The 22265-nt window shown below is 37.3% G+C and overlaps 1 protein-coding gene across 1 annotated transcript in view; it reads left to right on the top strand.

Moving 5' to 3' along the window:
• MAOB (monoamine oxidase B) overlaps nucleotides 1-22265 on the top strand; it is a 106325-nt gene that overhangs the window by 29272 nt on the left and 54788 nt on the right. Inside the window, exons 2-3 of the mRNA XM_003939479.3 lie at nucleotides 8364-8458; nucleotides 12381-12518. Of these exons, the coding sequence (XP_003939528.2) occupies nucleotides 8364-8458; nucleotides 12381-12518 (233 nt within the window). The remainder of the gene's footprint in view (nucleotides 1-8363; nucleotides 8459-12380; nucleotides 12519-22265) is intronic.

Genomic DNA, 22265 nt, shown 5'->3' with positions numbered 1-22265 from the left:
TGAGTCCCAGCAAGGTGAGGACTCTTGCCTGAGGTTATGCAGCCAGGAAGTGGCCTTTTGGGCATCAAGCTTTTTCTACTGAAGGGCAAAGTCCAGCCTTGTTCTTGACCAGGTGGTGTTTTCCTCCGATTCTGGTCCTTGCACCTGGCTGAGTACTTTGGTCTTTGTTTCACAGGTTTGTGTCGAGGCAGGCTTACTAGGCTTCTAGAATATGGAAGCAGGGCTAAGCTTTGGCATCACTGAATGACTCCTTTGTAATTTTATTTTTTCCAATCACTGCTTACATGAGAGCCAGATTTTCCTTCCTTGACAGGTCCCACATTTTGTCCTCTTTTTCTAGATTTCCTAATCTGTCTTCTCCTTTTTGGTGGAAGGAGATGTTTTCATGGAGAGGTAGTCAATGTACTCTTCAGCACACAGCTAACCCTCTTCATGACATTTGTGACACCCATCACAAAATGAGATCTAGGGAGGGGGTGACTCAAAGCAGAAATAGTAGCTCTTCAGTTTTATATTCTTCCTTAAAGATGTTCTGATTTTAAAACTTGTGTTGGTAATCTGAGTAGGGCTACTATCACAGCAGTGAAATATTTCATCCTCAGATCCCCATCAAAGAAATGATTATGGCATGTTAGAATAACTGAGGGAGTATAGTTGCTTAAGGAAATGGATACCCCATTTACCTCGGTGTGATGATTACACATTGTATGCTTGTGTCAGAATATTTCATGTGTCCCATAAATATATCCACCGACTATGTACCTATAAAAATAAAAAATAAAAAAGGAAATGATCATGGCATTATATAATTATCTTCTATGCTTAAAAATAAATAGCAATTTTCTTGAAAGAGTGTATGTTTATTTATTCAGACACACTTCCTCCAATTCCCAAAAGGATTTGATGCAGGTAAATTAAAAGTTTCATTTTATTGAACTGTTTTTATAATAAATAAAATAGCACACAAACCCGAGAAAGACAAGGCTGTAATTTCCGGGTTTGATTCCTTTATTCATGGGAGACTATGTTTAGGTAAAGCAAAAACAAATTTTGTCTACCACAATTACAATACATAAAAGATATTCAACTCCTTTCAAACAACAAAGGGAAGAGACAAAAGCTTGGTTATTAAACAAGACTTACTACGATTGCTGACATTTTAGAAAATGTAGTCATTTGCATATAAAGCGTGATGAAGAGACAATTTTTATGGTTTTAGACATATTCTGAAAGACCTTGGAAGGCAATCTCATTCTAGTATCTCAAAGCGGCTGCATCTGGAGAAAGGTTTCTATGGCAACTTATGAAAGCTTGATGTTTTTTTATCTTTTTCAAGAGCACAAATCATCCCATAGCCTGAGGCTCCAGTAAAGGTCTCCTTTATTTTACAAGCTATCACCATTTGTTTTTGTGTTACATATTTTGATTGTCTTAGAGGAAACAGAACAAAGGTTACCAGGCTACCAAGAAGGCTTGGAGTCTATTTTTTTTTTTTCATTTTGGGGGACAAGATGTGAATAACATCATTCTAAACATTGCTTCTCAATTATCAAAATGATGGTACACATCAGCATATTCGGTTTATGTCATGTGTTGTTTAGATTTTCCCCAAAATTGTGACTGGTGCATTCTCAGGAAGAGAAGTCAGTTTGAACTTAAGGAAGAGGAACTGTTTGGCCAAAGCACCTCTTAATATGTAGTTATTGGAGCTGCCCTGGGGAGTGCTGCATTGTTCCACATGCCTTCAAATATTCCTCTAATTATACAGTGCCAAGGCTTTGGACATTGATAGACTCCAGGTGATTTTTATTAACGTATTCTTTCCAAGAAATTTAATTTAAACATTCTGATTTTAAAACTCTGCATGTTTTGAGAATTTTGTTTTAGCAACATGGATCTCTGTATGTTATAGGAGGTAATAGGCTGAGAAAACACATATTAGGACACAGAAACAGAACCAGGTATCAGACCTAGCTCTGCCATTGCTAGCTGTATAACTGTGAGGAAGCCCTTTAATCTCTCTGAACCTCGTTTTACTAATCCGACAAATAGCAGTAACGATGCCAGACTCACGGCATTATTGCTAAGGATTGAATATATGTGAGTGTTGGAAACTGTGCAATGCTATACAAATGTAAGGTGGTTATTACTATTGGTTGGCTGTCTTTCCCTTTGAAAATGGTAAGAGTTTATGTTACCATTTCTGGCATGACCAGAGGAAATCAGTTTCGGTATGTCTAAGTATTTTAGTTTCTTATACTGTATTTAAAACACTTTACTTATACAGACATCGATAGCTACAGCCATTTATTTATTTATTGACTCAGTAATCATATGTCATCTCTGTAGAAGGGTATTAAATAAATTCATTCAACAGACATTTAAGAACCAACTGTGTACTAGCATTGAGGAGACAAACAATAGACAATTAAACTCTTATTTTTCATAAAATAAAAGTTTTCTGAGTTTTCTGAGCTTCAAGGCCACAGCATAAGCTGTTCAGGTGGTGCCCTGCCCAAGGGCATTGAGCTGATGAACTGGAAAGAGGGTGTACTGCCGTCCCCCACTCTGCCAGTCAAGCCATTTGCATGCACCTTGTGAGCTGCATTCGCCTGAAGGAAGGACACGTTTTGGAAATTTACTAGCCAGCAGTCTGTGCCTTCTTGCAATTTACACAAAGGCACGCATGAGTGTGCTAACAGTGGCCCTCATGCTTGTATGGTCCGTGATGTTAAAGAGAAGATTTGCAATGTTTCATTGTGAGGTATGTATGACAAAGGCTGCTGGCGTGCTTCTTATCTGGAGTCAGGTTGCTTGAATTTAAATACTGGCTCTGGTGCTTGCTAGCTGTATGACCCTTGTGCACATTACTTGGCCTCTCTATGCCTCATTTTCTACATCTGCCTGCCTCATAGTTATGGGGAGGATAAATAAGGTCTTAAAACACTTAGAATAGAAGCTGGCACACAGTCAATACTCAAAATGTTAGCTGTTTTCAGTGATGGCTTTACTGCTCAGGGTCTCCTTGCTACTCTGTGTTGAAAAGTTCAACAACTAACATCTGATTTCTACCTACAAAAACCACTTTTCTTTTATGAATTTGATGTCAAATTAATGATATGTATCTCCTTCCCTCAGACCTTTTTGGTGTGTGTTTGTGTTAAATGACTAGAAAGCATTCTCTTCAGAGAAATTGAAGAATTCCAGTCATTTGATCAGAAGGTAATTTGGTTGTTTTTAGAATTTTGTCACAAAACCATTGCTTTGTCAGAGTGACACAGGTGATGAGGGATGTTTGTATATTCTTGGCTTTTAACAGTTCCGAAGGAATGCCTATATAGTTTACCAGGGTTATAAGTCAGGGATTCTTTAAGGTATAGTGAATTTCATTTTCAATTTTGATTAACATGATTCCCTCTCTCTCTTTTGATAACTTTAAACTGGGAAAGAGTCGTTATATAGTATTTTCAAGACAATTAAGTTTGCATTTTAATCTGTTTAAAAAGTTTTGTTAAATATCAAATTTTGATAAGAGTATGAAACAGATTGGTGAAGCCACACATGAAGCAGGTGGTGATTTTTATTTTACCCTTCCCTTTGTATACTGACTCCTCTAACTGCCCTTAATACACTGTAAAGAGGTCACTTCTGGCTGGGCGCAGTGGCTCACGCCTGTAATCTCAGCACTTCAGGAGGCCAAGGTGGGTGGATCACCTGAGGTCAAGAGTTCGAGACCAGCCTGGCTAACATGGTAAAATCCTGTCTCTACTAAAAATACAAAAAAATTAGCTGGTGTGGTGGCACTCACCTGTAATCCCAGCTACTCAGGAGGCTGAGGCAGGAGAATCGTTTGAACCCAGGAGGCAGAGATTGGAATGAGCCAAGATTGCGGCATTGCACTCCAAGTTGGGCAACAAAAACAAAACTCCATGTGAAAAAAAAAAGGAAAAAAGAAAAAAAAAAAGAGGTCACTTCCGTGTTACCGCCACTGTGTATTTCCCAGTCTCCTACAGCATCTAACTTGGGCCATTTTCCTTGGCAAAAAACTAGAAGTGCAGAACTTGAATCATGTTGCACATCACTGATTTCTAACTATGTCAAATAATTTGGGTGTCTAATCATAATTGAGATTGTCATCACTTTGATGAAACCTTTTCCAAGTAAACTTCTCAGAAGAGAGATGCAATATTTTTATAATTTCATGACATTAAATGTTAGTCTACCATTATTTGGGTGTGCTGTGCTGTGATTATTCATCCAAGGGCCTGTCATGGGGACATAGGGACTGCTTCTGAAAGTGCCACATTATCATTTATTTGTGAGATAATAATTGATACTGCATGTTCAGTTCAAGTGTCATTAGCTTTTCAAAAAGATGAAGTGATAATAAGCTTGCTCCTAAACTGTTTGCAAAGGTTAAATATCTAAGAGAAAAGCTGGTATTTAAGATTCTTATATTCAGACAGACAGCAGAATGTTTTAAGACACTTTCTATCAATCAGTGTATATATATAGTTACTGTGTTTTTAATTACTTCTTTTTGGTCCAAGAATAGTGGCTAAGAGTTCAGGTTTTGGGCTGAACTCTGACTCCGCCACTTACTAGTTGTGTAACCTACAGTAAGTCACTGCATGTCTCTAAGCTACCATTTTTTTTCTTTTTAAAATGAGGATAATAATATTCCTCAGCATTGCGGTAAGGATCGGTTGAGCTTTTTGTGTAAGGCACTTCATCCAGACCAAAGTGCTTCATGCTTTATGATGGTGGTTGTTATTACTATGATTTTTTTTTTTTTTTTGAGACAGAGTCTCACTTTTTCGTCCAGGTTGGAGTGCAATGGCATAATCTTGGCTCACTGCAACCTCTGCCTCCCAGATTCAAGTAATTCTACCTGCCTCAGCCTGCTGAGTAGTTGGGATTACAGGCTCCCACCACCACACTTGGGTAATTTTCGTATTTTACGTAGAGATGAGGTTTCATTGTGTTGGCCAGGCTGGTCTCGAACTCCTGACCTCAGCTGATCCCCTGCCTCAGCCTCCCAAAGTGCTAGGATTATAGGCACGAGCCACTGCGCCCGGCCGGTACTTTTATTTTTAACAAACAAATTGTTAATTGCTTTATATCAGGAAACTATTGCATACGTGTTTAAACAGTGGTGATTACATTGTCTGATGTTTTTAGGGCAAATGTCTTTCTGCTGTTGTATCATTTTTTTTTTTCAATAGTATTGCACTTGAACAGTTTCATACTTCCCAGAGGATATACCATCTCTCATATTTTTGTTGCTATGGCAAAATATGTTAAAAGTTCCAAAGACAACATAGAAGAGAACTCTTGGGAAATAACTGTCTTGTAAGTGAGGGATGCTCTGTAGAGTTGTTTGCTTAGTCCTTGAGCAGTCAAGTCATTAGTGCTCTTATCAGTCATCACTGAGGGAGGCTTTTGAGCTACCTCTTCTAGACGATCTTAATCACCTCTTGACCAGACTCTAACTCAGTTTCCTATGTACCCGGAAATTCCCTCCTTCTAAATTGCATACTTTCCTAAGCCACTGATATTTGGACCAATTTTTTTTTTCAAATCAATTTTTGTCAGTTGATTTCCAATGAGCCTCCTGACTACCCCCTATGAAGATTAATGAGCTAAATTGTAAGGTATTTCCAGCAACATATTTTTGTGTTGCCCTTTTTAAAGATATTTTTGTAATTTTCTGCTTATAATTGTTTAAGGTACCTGAGCATAGAGAACTCTATTCAATGATTTGATAAGCTCTTTGTTAGTTTTAATAACTTTATATTTAGCATCAGATATTATTGGGTAACTGCATTCACTAAAAGACAGTACTTTTTGTGGAATATAAAATGCTAGTGTATACAAGTGACATGTTTCCTTCTGAATTCTTTTGTTTAAGCCTCAGCACGCTCAAGTGGTTTACCTGAATTCAGCGATAACAGCTGTTACTATGGCTGCATGTTATGTCATTTGTTGAATTGATGCTTGATATGAAAAATGTCATTTAATGATTTGCAATTTTGAATTTAAACAGAAGTGGGTTTTTTTTTCCTTATGGAGGTAAAATTAGGAAATTGGGGTTATAAATCCTATACCCTGTATTCCTAAATCAAGGTTGTGCAATGCTTATGTGCACTGCGAGGGGTTTGTGGACTTTGGAACTGTTACCCTACCAACAACTGGAAGCACTGGCCCTGCCCCCAGTGACAGGGATGGGAAGATGGATTAACTCAAATAATGAAATGTCAAATCAGCCTCTCTAAAAAAATGGGAATTCCTCCTTTAAGATCACCGATAGATGGTGACTGAAGCCTTGGCTTTTCATTATGGTTTTTAATGTGGGCTCATATTTTATGTTATATGGATTCTTATCAAACCACAAGATACGAGTGTGTCTTAAACACAAGTTGATCCAAAACAGTGAGAAATATCTTTTGAAGTGTAATTTCTCCTTGTAGCAAAAATTGGAAGATGCAATCAATCAAGAGGATGGCCATGGGGGTCCGGGGAAGACAGTGTTGCATAATGGCTGTGAATACAGATGCTGCTAAATGGCTTTGTAACCTACTCCTTTATGTGACCTTGGACATCTCTTTGGGCTTCGATTTTCTCAGCTGTAAAATGGGAATGTCAACAGTACTTATTTCATGGGGTTGTAGAAGTTCATTGAATTAATTTATTAAAACACTTAGAACCCAATATAATATGAGTATTAGCTATTTTATAGGAATCTTTTAAATTTTTGCAGTAGTGGGATCTAAAAGTCACAGAACTATTATTTTTGAAAGACAAGATGGAAGCTGTTTTATTTATGTTGTAAGGCACGAGAGCATCTTGGCATGTCCTTGGTGTTTGGTCTCATAAAGCAAATGAGTAAGGCAATTGGAACTGAGCACATTCGGCTCATCATGAGAAGAGCACCAGGTTTCTGTTCTCTGAGAAAACGTGCTAAATTCTGTAAGAGTGCTTTAAAACATACAGTATTTTAAGAGCTTTGAGGTCAAAAACTACATCCAGGATGGATCAGTACCCCAAACTTTATACATGTACGCCGCACTATGCTTTGTCCTTTGTCAAAAAGTATTAACGCTGCATTAAAGTGGGTGTATCAGTCAGGGTTCTCCAAACAGACAGAACCAATAGGATACATAGAAGAATACATTTATTGGGGGAATTGGCTCCCACCATCACAGAGGTGGAGGAGCCCGGTGATAGGTTGACTGCGAGCTGGAGCATGGGAGAAGCTGGCTTAGTCTGGAAGCCTCAGAACCAGGGAAGCTGATGGTGCACCTCCTAGTCCGAGGCCAAAAGCTGGTGAGCCCCCTGAAGTTCACTGGTGCAAGTCCCAAAGTCCAAAACCTGGAGTCTGATGTCCAAAGGCAGGAGGAGAGCAAGCATCCCGTTCCGGAAGGAAAAGAGAGGGCAGAGAGAGAAAGTCCTCTCTTCTTTAACCGGTTCGTTCCAGCAGGGTCCCAAGCCAATTGGATTGGATGGTGCCCACCCACATTATGAGCAGGTTTTCCTCTCCCAGTCTGCCGACTTACATGCCAGTTTTTTCTGGAAACAACCTCACAGGTACACTCATTAACAATGCTTCACCTGCCATCTAGGTATCCCACAATCCAGCGAAATTGACACCTAAAGTTAACCATCACCGTGGGTAAAGTTTATTGCATGTTAATTTACCTCGGTAAAGCTGTGGGGTTTTTGAAAAGCTAAATTCATGGTGATGAGAATGTAATAGGCATTTAACAAGTATTTTTTACTAATAGTTAAATTAATCATGAATGGAATTATTTCATTCTTCAGCGATGGATTGCATCAGGAAATCAAAATGCATAAGGGGTCAAATTTTATGTCCTTGGTTTTGAAACTTTTTGTGAACTTCTAAAAGGCCAACTTTAATAGTAAATCCCAGTTCCTGGCACATGCTTTGAAGGCCCACTGTCCCTCAGTTTACTGGTTTTTCATATTTATCCTGAGAATAAAGTCAGCTACTGGACTTGATCCTGTGTCTGAGTCTTGTGTATTCCTCTTGAGCTTGGCCTTGTTGTTCTCATTTATGTTACCAGACATACAATTTAGTCATTAAAATAGACATTTTGATATAGTGACAGAGGATGTGCTTAAGATTTGAGAAATTTACCAAAAAATGGAATTCCTATTGTTGTTTCCAGAAATATCAGACTTTGGGCCTCTATTGACAAACCGTATCCACTTGCAAGTTGAATGTAACAATAGGCTGTGTATGTGAGCTAGCATGGACTTTTCTCATTGGCTGTTAGCATGAGGCCTTGCCTGGCATCCTTGTGAAGTATTTGATCCTGATGTCTTACTGTCTTTTCTCCCAGGTATGGCAGCAGCCAAACTTCTGCATGATTCTGGACTGAATGTTGTTGTTCTGGAAGCCCGGGACCGTGTGGGAGGCAGGACGTACACTCTTAGGGTAAGGCATTAAGAATCTGGTGGTCAAACAAGGGACTGAAGCTGAGTTTGGGGTTTCGTTTTTGTTTTATTTTCCCTGAAAGTCTTCAATTTCATTTGACTCTGAGAGGGTGAAAATAACTCTGAAACATTCTTCACACCATCTCTCCCAGTTTGCCTTCCTTTCAATTCTTCTGTTCCTTTTTGTCTGAAAATCTCATTATATTTGGCCTCATAGAGTTAGGATTGAGTAGGAAAGAAATGGGCAGATTTGTGTGTGCCTCTCTCTCTCTCTCTCTCTCTCTCTCTCTCTCTCTCTCTCTCTCTGTGTGTCTCTTTCTCTCTCTCTTTTTCTGTATGTGTGTGTGTGAAATAGGAAGAAAAATAACATAATCATCTGTACTTTCTACTCCTAACTTCTAGGCTTCTTTTATAGCAACACAATCATTCCAGTTATACAAACTGAACTTCTTTGGAGAGATTTTTTCTTATTTAAAAATTTATTTTAAAAATTATATTTTATTTTTAATTGACAAGTCACAATTGTATTATATTTGTGGAGTACATTGTGACATTTTCATCATATGTATACAATGTGGAGTGATTAAATCAAGCTAATTAACATATCCAGCACCTCACTTTCTTAACATTTTTTTTGTGGCAATACATTTGAAATTTACTCTGTTATTTTGAAATATACAACACATTATTATTACTACAGTTACCTTACTGTAAAATGGATTTCAAAACTCATTCTTCCTGTCTAGCTAAAATTTTGTACCCTTGGACCAGCAACTCCTCATTCCCTCAGTTCTCACCCCCTAATCCCTGATAACCTTCATTTTGCTCTCTACTTTTATGAATTCAACATGTTTTAGATTCCACTTATGAGACTTTCTGAGCCTGGCTTATTTCACTTAACATAATGTCCTCCAAATACATCCATATTGTCCCAAATGACATTTCGTTCTTTTTAAAGGCTGAATAGTATTCCATTGTGTGTATATACCATGTGTTTCTTATCTGTTTATCCACTGATGGACACTTAGGTTGATTTTGTATCATGGCTACTGTAGATAGTGCTGCAGTGAACATAGGTGTGCAGATATCCCTTCGACATATTGATTTAAATTCTTTTGGAGACACTCCCAAAAATGGGGTTGCTGAATTATATGGTAGTTTTGTTTTTAGTTTTCTATTCCTGGTTTTATGAATAACCTCCATACTGTTTTCTGTAATAGCTGTACTAATTTACATTCCCACCAACAGTGTACAATGGTTTCCTTTTCTCTTCATCTTTGACAATACTGGTCAGTGTTCATCTTTTTGAGAAAAACCATTTTAACAGGTGTGAAGTGATATCTCATTTGGTTTTAATTTGTATTTCCCTAAGGATTAGTGGTGCTGAACTTTTTCCATGAATCTATTGGCCATTTGTATGTCTTCTTTTGAGACATGTCTGTTAAGTTCCTGTGCCCATTTTAAAAAAATCTGGTTATCTGTCACTTGCTATTGAGTTGTTTGAATTTCTTTATAATTTGGATATTAACTTCCTATCTGATGTATGACTTGTAAATATTTTTCCCCACTCTGTGGGTTGTCTTTTCATTTTGGTAATTGTTTCTTTTACTGTGTAGGAGCTTTGTAGTTTGATGCAATCCTGTTTGTCTGTTTTTGCTTTTTTTTGCCTGAACTTTCAGGACCATATCCAAAAGATCATTTCCCTGACCAGCGCTGTGGAAGTTTCCCCGTTTTCTTCAATTTTGTGGTTTCAGGTCTTATGTTTAAGTCTTTCATCCATTTAGAGTTTATTTTTATATGGTGTTTGTATATGGTATAAGATAAGGGCCTACTTTCATTCTTTTGCACGTGGATAGCCAGTCTTTTTCTGCACCATTTATTAAATAGACTATCTTTCCCCATTGTGTGCTCTTGGAATCTTCATCAAAACTCAATTGACTGTAAATTTGTGGGTTTATTTTTGAGCTTTATTTCCTGTTCTATTGGTTGGTAAGTCTGTCTGTATGCCATTACCATACTGTTTTGATTAAAATTGCTTCGTAATATATTTTGAAGCTAGGTAGTATAATGCCTTCATTTTTGTTCTTTTTGTTCAAGATTATTTTGGCTACTTGTAGCCATCCGTAGTTCCATGTGAATTTAAGGATTGTTTTTCTATTTCTGTGAAAAATAGCATTGGCATTTTGTTGGGAATTGCATTGAATCTATGCCTATGGATATTTTACATTGTTAATTCTCCCAATACATGAACATGGATGTCTTTTTATTTATTCACATAAACTAAACTTTTACCTGCCTAATTTTCCTTCTTTTTCTTTCAGCTTATTTTTATATTTTTTAGAGAATTATTTACCAATTTATAAATACCCTTATTTTAATTGCTAGCTAATTGTTTCAATTCTGACACTGTTGCCTAAAATTAATGATTTTCTATTTAGACACAGAGTCAAGTAAAGCAAATTTCTCTGCAAGGAAATGCCCTACTTCCACATACATTCAAGATCTGAATAATAGACATGGATGCTACAGACTATTTTCATTTCCAGAGAGATAAGACATATAAAATTCTGACTCACAGCTCTTCTTTCGGAAGGATTCATCAATGATATATATCTGACACTTCGTATTCATGATTTTTTTTATCAGCCCAAGGAGATTTGGGGCTGAGACAACGGGCTTTTCTAAATATACAGTCATGTCATCTGCAAACAGAGACAATTTGACTTCCTCTCTTCCTATTTGAATACCCTTTATTTCTCTTGCCTGATTGCCCTGGCCAGAACTTCCAATATTGTATTGAATAGGAGTGGTGAGACAGGGCATCCTTGTCTTATGCCGGTTTTCAAAGGGAATGCTTCCAGCTTTTGCCCATTCGGTATGATATTGGCTGTGGGTTTCTTGTAAATAGCTCTTACTATTTTTAGATATTTTCCATCAATATGTAGTTTATTGAGAGTTTTTAGCATGAAGGGGTGTTGAATTTTATCAAAGGCCTTACCTGTTCCACACATGGACAATTATTATATGTTGCTTTACAGGTTTTTACTTGTGTGCATCTTATCTCCTGCAGTTCTTCAAATCTTCATTTTCCTTTCAAAATACGGCATGTAAGAGAGCCTTTTGCATAAAGAAGCTAGTTTAGTACAATTAGGTGCTGAATTTTTAAAGACATTCTTCTCTCATTTGAGAAAATTTATTGGACAACTGCTATAGGTGTTTGGAATACTTTAGTGAATAAAACAAAGATGCTTTGTGAAAATTGCATTTTTGAGAGGTGAGTGGGAAACTAGACAAAAAATAAATAAACAAAAACAGAAAAGAAGGATCATCTCTATTGTTTCTAACTAATAGCAACCTGGTTTTTCTTGTACACTCAGAAATAGGAAACTTTTCTACTCATTTTTTAAAGGTTGCCCCTAAGTCATTGGAAATGAAGCCAATTCAAAACTACATAAAAATACTGTTGAGGATAAAAGCAATTTCAAAGTCCAGATTATCACCAAATATTCCCCAGTGCTATTTTTAAATGTCTGGATTAACAAATCACATAAGAAGTTATCATTTTCTTTCTTGCTTTTTCTCTAGCATTAGGCCCCTCAACATTCACTTGAAGTACTGAGTAAAGAGATTCCTCAACAATTCACAGCTCACAAATTCAAAGCACTAAAAACCAAACCATGTTATGGTATATTGCAAATAATGAGGTTTATAAGCTCTTGCCTATTCAGCATTCAATTTTGCTTTATAGACTGATAACTAAATCATGTGAATGAAGTAGAGTTGAGAACAAAATCTAGTTTTTCATGGATATACCTTAAGATATATCTATAACTTGTGAAATGTCGATTTGTTTATTTCAGGACTTTTTTATTTTATAAATTTTTTACAAATATTTGTTTCTATTTTCATCCATGGGAAAACAGAACCAAATGGTTAAATATGTGGACCTTGGCGGATCCTATGTTGGACCAACCCAGAATCGTATCCTGAGATTAGCTAAGGAGCTAGGATTGGAGACCTACAAAGTGAATGAAGTTGAGCGTCTCATCCACCATGTAAAGGTAAGACCAGGTCAGACTTTGAAGGATTCAAAAGTTCTCTATGATGTTTCCTTATACAAGTTCCAGATCTTTCTCTCAGAGAATCTTCTACATCTCTGGATGATGCAAATGTATTTTATAATGGTATTTCAGCCACTCTGTGATTCATTCACTATTATCAAAGGGTAATTAGGTGGGAATTCTAAACCTATTTAGGAAGGTTATTGATGAAGTGGTATTGTCTACGTGGTAAAATGTTTAACAAAACCCATAGAGAAAAAAATTTGTGATTTATTTATTAAATATCTATTTAAATACCTTGAACTCTTTTATGTTATACAAAAATCTGTGCAAAGTTTTTAAAATACTGCCATGGACTGCACATTGTAAAGAGTATTTGCAATATGCCTCATGGAATATTCTTAAGTTTTATCATTGTGGCCTATATATCAGCTAAAGTTATTCTTCTTTGGAGATTGACATCAAAGTGGTTCAAGTCTCAGATCCCGTCTTTTGCAAGGAAGCTTCATTGTTCTCCCCAAGATTTCTGTGAATTTACTGGGTTTCTCATTCCTGTGATCATTTGTGGTTCATGGTTCTGGCTTCCATGACAGCTTTGTTCATTCACATCTCATGGCCTGTGACTCTTTTCTTCTCTTTGCTTATGCCAACTTGGGCTCACACTCACCTCTTTGTCCTGATTTTTCTCAGACCACCATAAGCATGTGTGAGAAGCAAACATGACTGAAGTTTTGAGCAATAGGGTGGAGTGAGGGGACTCTTGCATTTGCAGAAATACAAACAGATTAGAACTGAACATTGGACATTCATTCTAATAACCTCTTAGATCAAAGCATTCCCCGAGGATTTCTCACTGGTCACATTTCTCTGCAGATTCCAGTCTCCCTCCATGTTGCTGGTCCTCAGACTCTCTTCACATCTTCTTGCTCCTCTCTTTTTCCAGCATCCTCATCTTGATCCACAAAGTCACTCACGTTCTCTGACAAGCAAACAGTCACCTAATCTGAGCCCTATCCTGGAGTCCCGTGGAAGAACTGGCAGAGGTTTTCAATTTCAGTCTTTCCTCTCTCATCTTCACTTGCTCCCATAGGTGGAAGTAAGCGGCATAGGAACTTATTCCTCCCTGGTGCAAAACATCCCCTCAGAAGACCAAAAGAAACTAGCAACAGTCAATTTTGATTTATATAACAATTTTGACATCCTTATATTATTTGTGAGTGATAATATCAAGACAAATAACTGATCATAAATCATGAAACATTTAATAAAACAGGAACTAAGCATCTACTTAATTTGCTATAATGTGGGTAAGATTTTTCCTTAATTTATAAATAAATGTTTTGGTTGACCTTCAAATTTTATTTTGTAAGTCTTTTCACTTTGCTTCCCTATGTGTGTAGCAGAAAAAGAGACACATGAATTAGAAATGAAAATTAGCATGGTGATAATGTGATTTGTTGAACATCAATCAGCAGTTCTTAAAACCCTTTGTTGGATTCTTTGTTTTTTGAAATCTAGGTTTTCTTGACCGATTTCTTAAGTCTTATTCCACCTGTAAGGCTTGCAGAGATTGACTCCTCAGAACACTAGGATATTTTAAATTTCTCTAGACAAAGGAGATACCTAGAGATTATATTCACTTTTCTGTCTTTGTGTGTGTGCAGAGATTATTTTCAGCTCAGTAGTCTGTCCGGGATGCTTTGTTTTTTCCTTTGTTTTGTCCCTTGGCTGAGAGAAATTGCTGAGTCATCAATTGTAAGAAGAATGTTACACTTTAATGATATTTCGTAGTGATGGCCAAATGTGCTGCTTTTTCACTATTTCTGGTACTCTATGCACAGTTAGGAAAATAAAGCCATACACATTACTTAATACAGGATAAATACATATGCCAATAATGCTCTTTATACTTAAAAGAAGTCTTATTGCTGTTTAATTATGACAAAAATAAAGCATATTTATTGTGAAAATATAATTAGAAAATATAGATAAATAAAAACAGAGAACAAACTGCTTTATAATACTATCTTGAGAAAATCGCTCTATTTTATTTTTTTTGGTTCATAGATTTTCTTATTCCTGTATTGCTATTTTCTGACCTCTGCTGGAGGAAATGGGAAATATCAGTGCATTTAAAAAATTATATATACATGCGTATGTGTATATGCCTTATGTACTAACTTACTCTCAGATTAATTATCACTAATGAGACAAATTGAAAAAATAATGATGCTGTGAAACAAAAGTTTTTGTAGCCTTGACAAAGGTGGCAATTTGGCCTCCTAGTGATCAGTCAAATGCAGTGAAGAGCTGCATAACACGTAATGATGAAGACCTGCCCAGGCGCGGTGGCTCATGCCTGTAATCCCAGCACTTTGGGAGGCCAAGTTGGGTGGATCACAAGGTCAGGAGTTTGAGACCAGCCTAGCCAACATGGCGAAACCCTAAAAACACAAAAAAATTCGCCGAGCATGGTGGCTCATGCCACCAGCTACTTGGGGAGGCTGAGGCAGGACAATAGGACACAGGAGGCGGAGGTTGCAGTGAGCTGAGATCATGCCACTGCACTCCAGCCTGGCCTGCAGAGAGAGACTGCCTCAAAAAAAAAAGAAAGAAAGAAAAAGATGACAACCTTATAGCTAAGAAGTCCTCCTCTAAGTACTTGTTCTCTACCATCCCCACTTCCATGTCTTTGTGTATGTAATTTTTCTCATTTTTGACCTGTAAAAAGCCTCTCGGATGGCTACATTCATTTCTGGAATTATTAAGAAGAACTTTGACACTCTATCTCCTACCACGTACTGGAGAATGCAATTGAGAAATGTATCTCCTCTGTCATGGAAGGCAGTGCCTTGGGAATTTGAACATTGCCCTCTATTACCTATTGTAATAACTACTTTTCCCAAATGCAAACTACAGTTCATGTAAGTAGATAGTATATTTGGGCCTTTTTTTTTTTTTTCAACGAACTTGCATGTATTTCTTAATCTGAATCCTGAGAGTATCAAGTATGATACTTGCCATATTGTCAGATCCTGCTATCAAAGGGACCTGTTTTTAAAATGTTTTACATGGCTGATAATGGAAAATGGAGTTTTATGTGCAACTTTAATAACATTAAGTGAAGGAACTTGGATATGCTGGTTGATATTGAAATGAATGAAATGGAGCTACCCAGAAAAGGGGAAGGGTATAGCAGCTCATGATGGGCTAACTACCCAAATGAAAGAGTGTCTTTCCTCAAGAGAGGTTGACTCCCAGTATCACCAGTTCTGTGGCAGTTGTCACAGAAATGTTCTTCTGATAGAGGAGGTGTGTTCATGCTGGCCCTGTAATAGACATCCTTAAACCACTGGTGTGCTGTGATGAACGAGCCCTTGTCTCGATCTGATCTGTCAGACATGTTTGTATCTACTGAGTGGCATTAATTTTTAAGGCTACAGTAGATCTGTTATATGTTGTTAAAGTAGGGTTTTCATGAATAAAAGATGTGATACCAAACTGCATTGGGATTTAATTATCAGTGGGAAAGTGATCACTTTAGCTCAAATCTATATAATTTAGAAATTGTTTTCTTTATTTCTAAAGTCAGTGATGCAGCTATTAGTACTTTACAATTATTGTTAAACATCTACTGAGATTTTTGACCCATTTTACAAATAGGCATGCTAGTTTTCACTTATATAGTTTATTAGAAGGCAGCTGTTTAGATGTCTTGGAAGTAACTTGCAAAAATTGCTTTATTTTAAGAATATTTCTAATTAAAAAGAAAAAGATAAAAACAAAAGCTTTTTAAGGAACCCTGCTATATTTTGACTTATGTTCCTGTCTCTTTCATTGTGTGTTTACATGTGCATGTGTTTGTGGTTGTTTTTGTTCTTTGGGGTTCTTTGAAGAAGTTGGAGAAAATTCTAAGGTTTGGTACAATTTAGGCAAATGACATTTATCTGTCTTAGAAGTTTTCATCAGTCTGAACGTTGAAACTAAAGTCTAGTAAAAGCACCCATGAAACTGCTCTAGGACTGAAGGTTGAACTGTTAAGAGTTTTACCAATATAAAGATGTAGTCTGACTGAAAATTAAGCTCCCAACTTCATACTGAGATTTATTTCCAACCTTCTGCTATCTGGAGACTGAGCAAAAGGACATTTTGGACTTAACCTGCTTCCCAGTAGGCAGAAATGAAGCTTATTGTTAAAGTCCTTTTTGTGTTGCATATGGTCAGCCTTCAATGCTAAAGACACATGTGAATGAGGAGACATCTCTCAAATATATTGCCTACTTGTTGCTGCCTTAGCTGCTATTACTCTAGCAGCCTCATAGAGGAGGAGGCATTTGGCACAACCGCTCAGTCTTGCTGACGACTCCGAAGTCCAGTTGAAAATATGATATACAAAAAGCACATAAAGGCAGAGAGGGGAAGCAATAGCTATCTATCTGCAATGCCATTTCAGTTTTTCTGTATGTCTAAATGGCCTCTTAGTACTAAGGAACAGCAACAGAATTTGAGTAGAAACATTGAGACATAAAATATGCAAATGTTAATTGCATTTAGCAAATGGAAATCATCCTGGTGTGTAAAGTCTTGGCTTCTTCTGGAGATCAACAGACCAGAAGTATCCAGTCTTCTCCAGGCCCTCAATATTCCCTTCCTCACACCCCTATCCTCAATCCGATTAATCCAGGGGAGCCCGCATCAAAGTCCAGAGTACACTTGCTTCTCTCATGAAGACGGAAGTCTCCAGGAACAGGTTAGACCAACTCTTTTATTTTATTCAGGAACAGTTGCCCATTTTACATGAACTTCACACTTGCCATGTTGAGCTTACTGGCTTTGCACATCTGCCCTTTCTGAGGTGGGCTTAACAAACCTTTTCTACCACTTCCACCCACACTGCATTTCATTTCTTATTTGTTTGAAACAAACATGTCTTACTATGGAAGATTTTTTTCAAGTAAAAAATGTGGAGAAAAGTAATTTTCTCTCTAGTAAGTGAAACACATTTGTCTAGTGAACACTCTAGAGCTTATGCTGTTATTCTGGAAACCAAAGTGCCCATTTGTGTTCTTTAGAGAATGCAGGCAGATCTTTGGCATATAATAATTTCTTTTTTTGAGACAGAGTCTTGCTCTGTTGCCAGGCACCAGACTGGAGTGCAGTGGCACAATCTCAGCTCACTACAACCTCCGCCTCCTGGGTTCAAGCAATTCTCCGGCCTCAGCCTCCCGAGTAGCTGGGACCACAGGTGTGCGCCACCACGCCCAGCTAATTTTTGTATTTTTTAGTAGAGATGGGATTTCATCATGGTCTCGATCTCTTGACCTTGTGATCTGCCCGCCTCGGCATCCCAAAGTGCTGGGATTACAGGCCTGAGCCTCCATGCCCGGCCTGACATGTAATAATTTGCTGAAAATTATGCCTTCGATGGCTGGATTTGCAGCAACATTTGGGATATGAGATGAACTCATTTTCTGCCTCCAAGGTTTCCATTTGGAACTTAAAATGCGGTACAATCAGTAAACATATTTTCTATGCATACACATACATATCTGGATAAACTTAACAGTGACTATGGTTGTGGATAACAAAGTTAGTTTTAAATTTTGCTGGAAGTAGAGGGTAAACAATGTATGGAATTCAGTTATGATAGTGAAATTCACTAAGGGAAACAGGGATATAGCTTAAATCTTGTGCAAGATTTTACAACTTCTATACCATGGGATTATGCGGTATTGCCAAGTAGTCCAATGGAGCTGCAATGACAGGGGGCCCAGCTCACCAAAAGATGGTGACTAATAAGGGGACCGTGTAACAGATTAAAGAGAGCTTTGACAATTTGCAGTACCAAGAGATTGACAGGAAGTACAAGATGGCCTAAAATGTGTTAGCCTGCCTTACCATGTCGTCAGCAAAGTAGCGCCCTGCAGAAAGGCTTAGGCATGGATTCCCAGGCTGTGTATTACATATCCTGGGCATTTTTCTTGGCTTCTGCAACCACCAAGAAGTAATAACAATGGTAACATTACTCTTATATGGACATCTAGAAACTACTAAGTGTTTTCAATCCCAAATAACTATAAGTTATTTAGTTGTGAATTAGAAGTGTTATCCCCATTTAACAGGTGAGGATCTAAAGGTTACAGAGATTAATTGCAAATGACAAGATGTAGCGGGGTCAGAGCATGAGTTGAGGCTTTTGGGTGTCAAGAACATACCACACAGAGCTCACTGTCTGCTGGTTGGGGACTACTATTTGTGATTTCCTTTTAAGCCTCAGCACACAGCTGGCCTGCCTTTCTTCTTGCCAAACTTGTACTCTCATATATTGGAAAAATTGAGTTCAAGATCCTCCTTTCCTTAAGATTTTCCACAGTTGAGTACAGTTATTCTACTAGCTCCCTCCAATGCCCTGTATCCTCCTCACCTTCCTGATTACTCTTTATAAAAGGTGCTGTTTTTAAGTAGGATAAATAGTTTTCTGTTACTTGTGTATCAAGACTTCATAAACAGTTGACTCTTGGACAATATGGGGGTTAGGAGTGCTGACCCCTATGCAGTCAGAAATGCTTATATAACTTTTGACTCTCCCAAAATTACTAATAGCTTGCTGTTAATTATGTTGGTAAACACATATTTTGTATTAATTATGTACTGTATTCTTACAATAAAGTAAGCTAGAGAAAAGAAAATGTTATTAAGAAAATCATAAGGAAGAGACAATGTATTTACTATTCATTAAGAGAAGGTGGATCATCATAAAGGTCTTCATCCTTGTCATCTTCACATTGAGTAGGCAGAAGTGGTGGAGGAAGAGGACAAGTTGGTCTTCCTGTTTGTTTTTTTTTAATTGTACTTTAGGTTCTGGGGTACATGTGCAGATAATATAGGATTGTTGCATAGGTACATACATGGCAAGGTGGTTTGCTGCCTCCATCCCCCCGCCACCTATATCTGATATTTCTTCCCTTATTATCCCTCGCCACCCTCCCCATTCCCGTTCTCCCTCCCCTAGTCACCCACTACTGACCTCAGTGTGTGATGCTCCCATCCCTTTGTCCACATGCTCTAATTGTTCAACACTCGCCTATGAGTGATAACATGCAGTGTGTCAGTTTGCTGAGAACGATGGTTTCCAGATTCATCCATGTCCCTATGAAGGACATGAACTCATCATTTTTTATGGCTGCGTAGTATTCCATGGTGTATATGTGCCACATTTTCTTTATCCAGTCTATCTATGATGGACACTTGGGTTGGTTCCAGGTCTTTGCTATTGTAAACAGTGCTGCAATGAACATACATATGCATGTGTCTTTATAACAGAACAATTTATAATTCTTTGGGTGTATACCCAGTAACGGGATTGCTGGGTCAAATGGTATTTCTATTTCTAGGTCTTTGATGTTTTAGGGGTGGCAGAAGCAGAAGACAATCCACTTAGAAGAAAACCTATGCAGTTCAAATCTGTGTTGTTCAGGGGTCAATGTTTTGTGTATGTATGCAAAAAAAGCAAATGTAATACAAGTAAAAACTAACAACCACTGATACTCTTTCTAACAGTTTCTCTTAGAGATTGAAGGTTGGTACGTACTTGGTCTGCCTTCCAAATTATCCAGATTATTGTACTTGATGTACAAGTAAAACTGCAACAGTTTTAACAATGCTTTATCTTTTTTTTCTACCTGTCAGTCCTGTGACACCTCTTTTCTGGCTACATGCAACCTGTCCAGTAAGACAGTAGCACAAAATTAGAAATTTTGTTATAGCAGCATTCTACTTCAAAATATCACCAAGTGATAACTCAAATAAAGGATTCAAGAATGGATCAGCTTTGGTGAAATTGGTGTTGAACATAAAACATATTTAAATAAAGATTTAAAGGAATGGAAGAATTACAATCATAGTAATTTATGTCAATGTTGTTAAAAATTTTATATGGTAAAAATGACATAATCAACAAAATCAGAATGTAGAGAAGGTGAGAAAGGAAGATGCATAAGAGAGGTAACAGCTGCTTAAATCTTTCATAGCAATGAATCAATCCATACCAACATTAAACTTGTAGTTAATAAAAATCCGCAGACTCAAATCTCTTAATAATTTTCATGATCTTTTGATTTAATACAACAGAACTCATTCAGGAACTAATATCTCTGAGGGAGTGTGAAACGTTTATTTCAAATTTAGCACTTCCTTCAGTTTATTTCAGTTTATGCTTCTTCTATTAAACTGAAGTACCTTTCTGTCATTTAAAGTAACAAATATAATATGATTCAATTCTCATATTTTTTATTTTCTCTTTGTTCTTTTCTTCTTCCTTCCTTTCTTTCTCGCTTGTTTTTTGTTTCCTTCTTCCCTCTCTCAATCATCCATTTGTTCTTTTATCCATCCATAGCAACTATTCATCCATCTATTCATTTTACTATCTTGTAGATGCTTATATAAGAGGTCTGAAATGTCATACACCAAATGTTACAGCTTTTTTTTCTTAACTCAATGGTACAACATGGAGTAATTTGTTGCTTTCTTCTTTGTACTTTTTAGTACTGCCAAAACATTTTATAAAGAGCTCCTCTCATTTTTATTTTTAAAAATGTAATTAGACACAGACTTTACTTTGGAAAGCTCATGATCTATGAAAAGAGGTTAGGCCCAGTGTTTCTAGCAGATCTCTGTGCCTCTCACCTGCCTGGGCAGCAGTCTCCTGGGTTACATATCCATTAACAATCACCAAACTGCTTCCAGCTAGGCTTAGTGACTGAGCTTAGATCCTTTGAGTTCAGACAGTCTAGATCCCAAAGCAGCTGTTCTAATACAGAACCTCAAAGGCCCTTATCCTGGTATTACTGTGCTGCAGAATTTTCTGGGTAACACACAGACACACACACACACACACACACACACACACACACACACACACACAGAGAGAGAGACACACACACACTTCATCACTGACCTTTTGTGTGTCCTTGGCCATGTTATTTATGCTTTTGTGTTTGGATATCTGTTTGAAGAGAAGGAAGTTTGTACTTGTCCTGCTTAGGACTTTGAGGTTTTTAAGAAGGATATTCAAGAAACAAGATGTTGTTAACAAGACACTGATTAACATCATTTTCAAGAGGCAGCTGTGATACACTGAAGAGCCTAAGAACATCTTGATAGGAAGGAGAGAGTTTGTTTACTTTCCCTTTGGAAATAAACTTTTCTAATCAGTTCTGGGAATTCTTAGTAGCAAGTAAGAATGTAAATTATGAGAAACTTTACAAATTTTTTTCAAAAGAGGACCAGTCCAATAAACTTATCCTGAAAATATTTTCATGAGCTCCTTATACACTGAGCTATGAACTTTCCCCCTTAAAATCCAGTATTCTTTTTTTTTTTTTTTTTTCTGTATTGTTAGTAGGCTAGGAGAGAAGCATTTGGCTGCAACTAAACTCACATGCCCAAACAGGTTAAATAGATCATAGGAAAGATAAATAAGTGACTTTTTCTGCCTGTATTACCTTCTAAGTTTCCTTCAGCTCCAGTCAGATTTTTTTAGACCCCAGAATATGGGACAATGGCTATTAGTAGGCTCAGTTGAGATCCTTTCCTTGGGGTCCCTAACTGGCCATGGTGGCACTCTTGTAGAGTCAGGAATGTCTCTTCCTGTCAGAAAACAGGTGGTGTATCAGGATTTACCAGTCTCTAAGAAAACCTAAGTTCAGAGGAAGTAAAATCTATTATGTTAAAAATCTCTTTTGATAT

Source organism: Saimiri boliviensis, chromosome X, assembly GCF_048565385.1.
Source record: "Saimiri boliviensis isolate mSaiBol1 chromosome X, mSaiBol1.pri, whole genome shotgun sequence".
Taxonomy (NCBI): Eukaryota; Metazoa; Chordata; class Mammalia; order Primates; family Cebidae; genus Saimiri; species Saimiri boliviensis.
The sequence above is the reverse complement of the archived record's forward strand: the minus strand, read 5'-3'. Positions and strand labels throughout refer to the sequence as shown.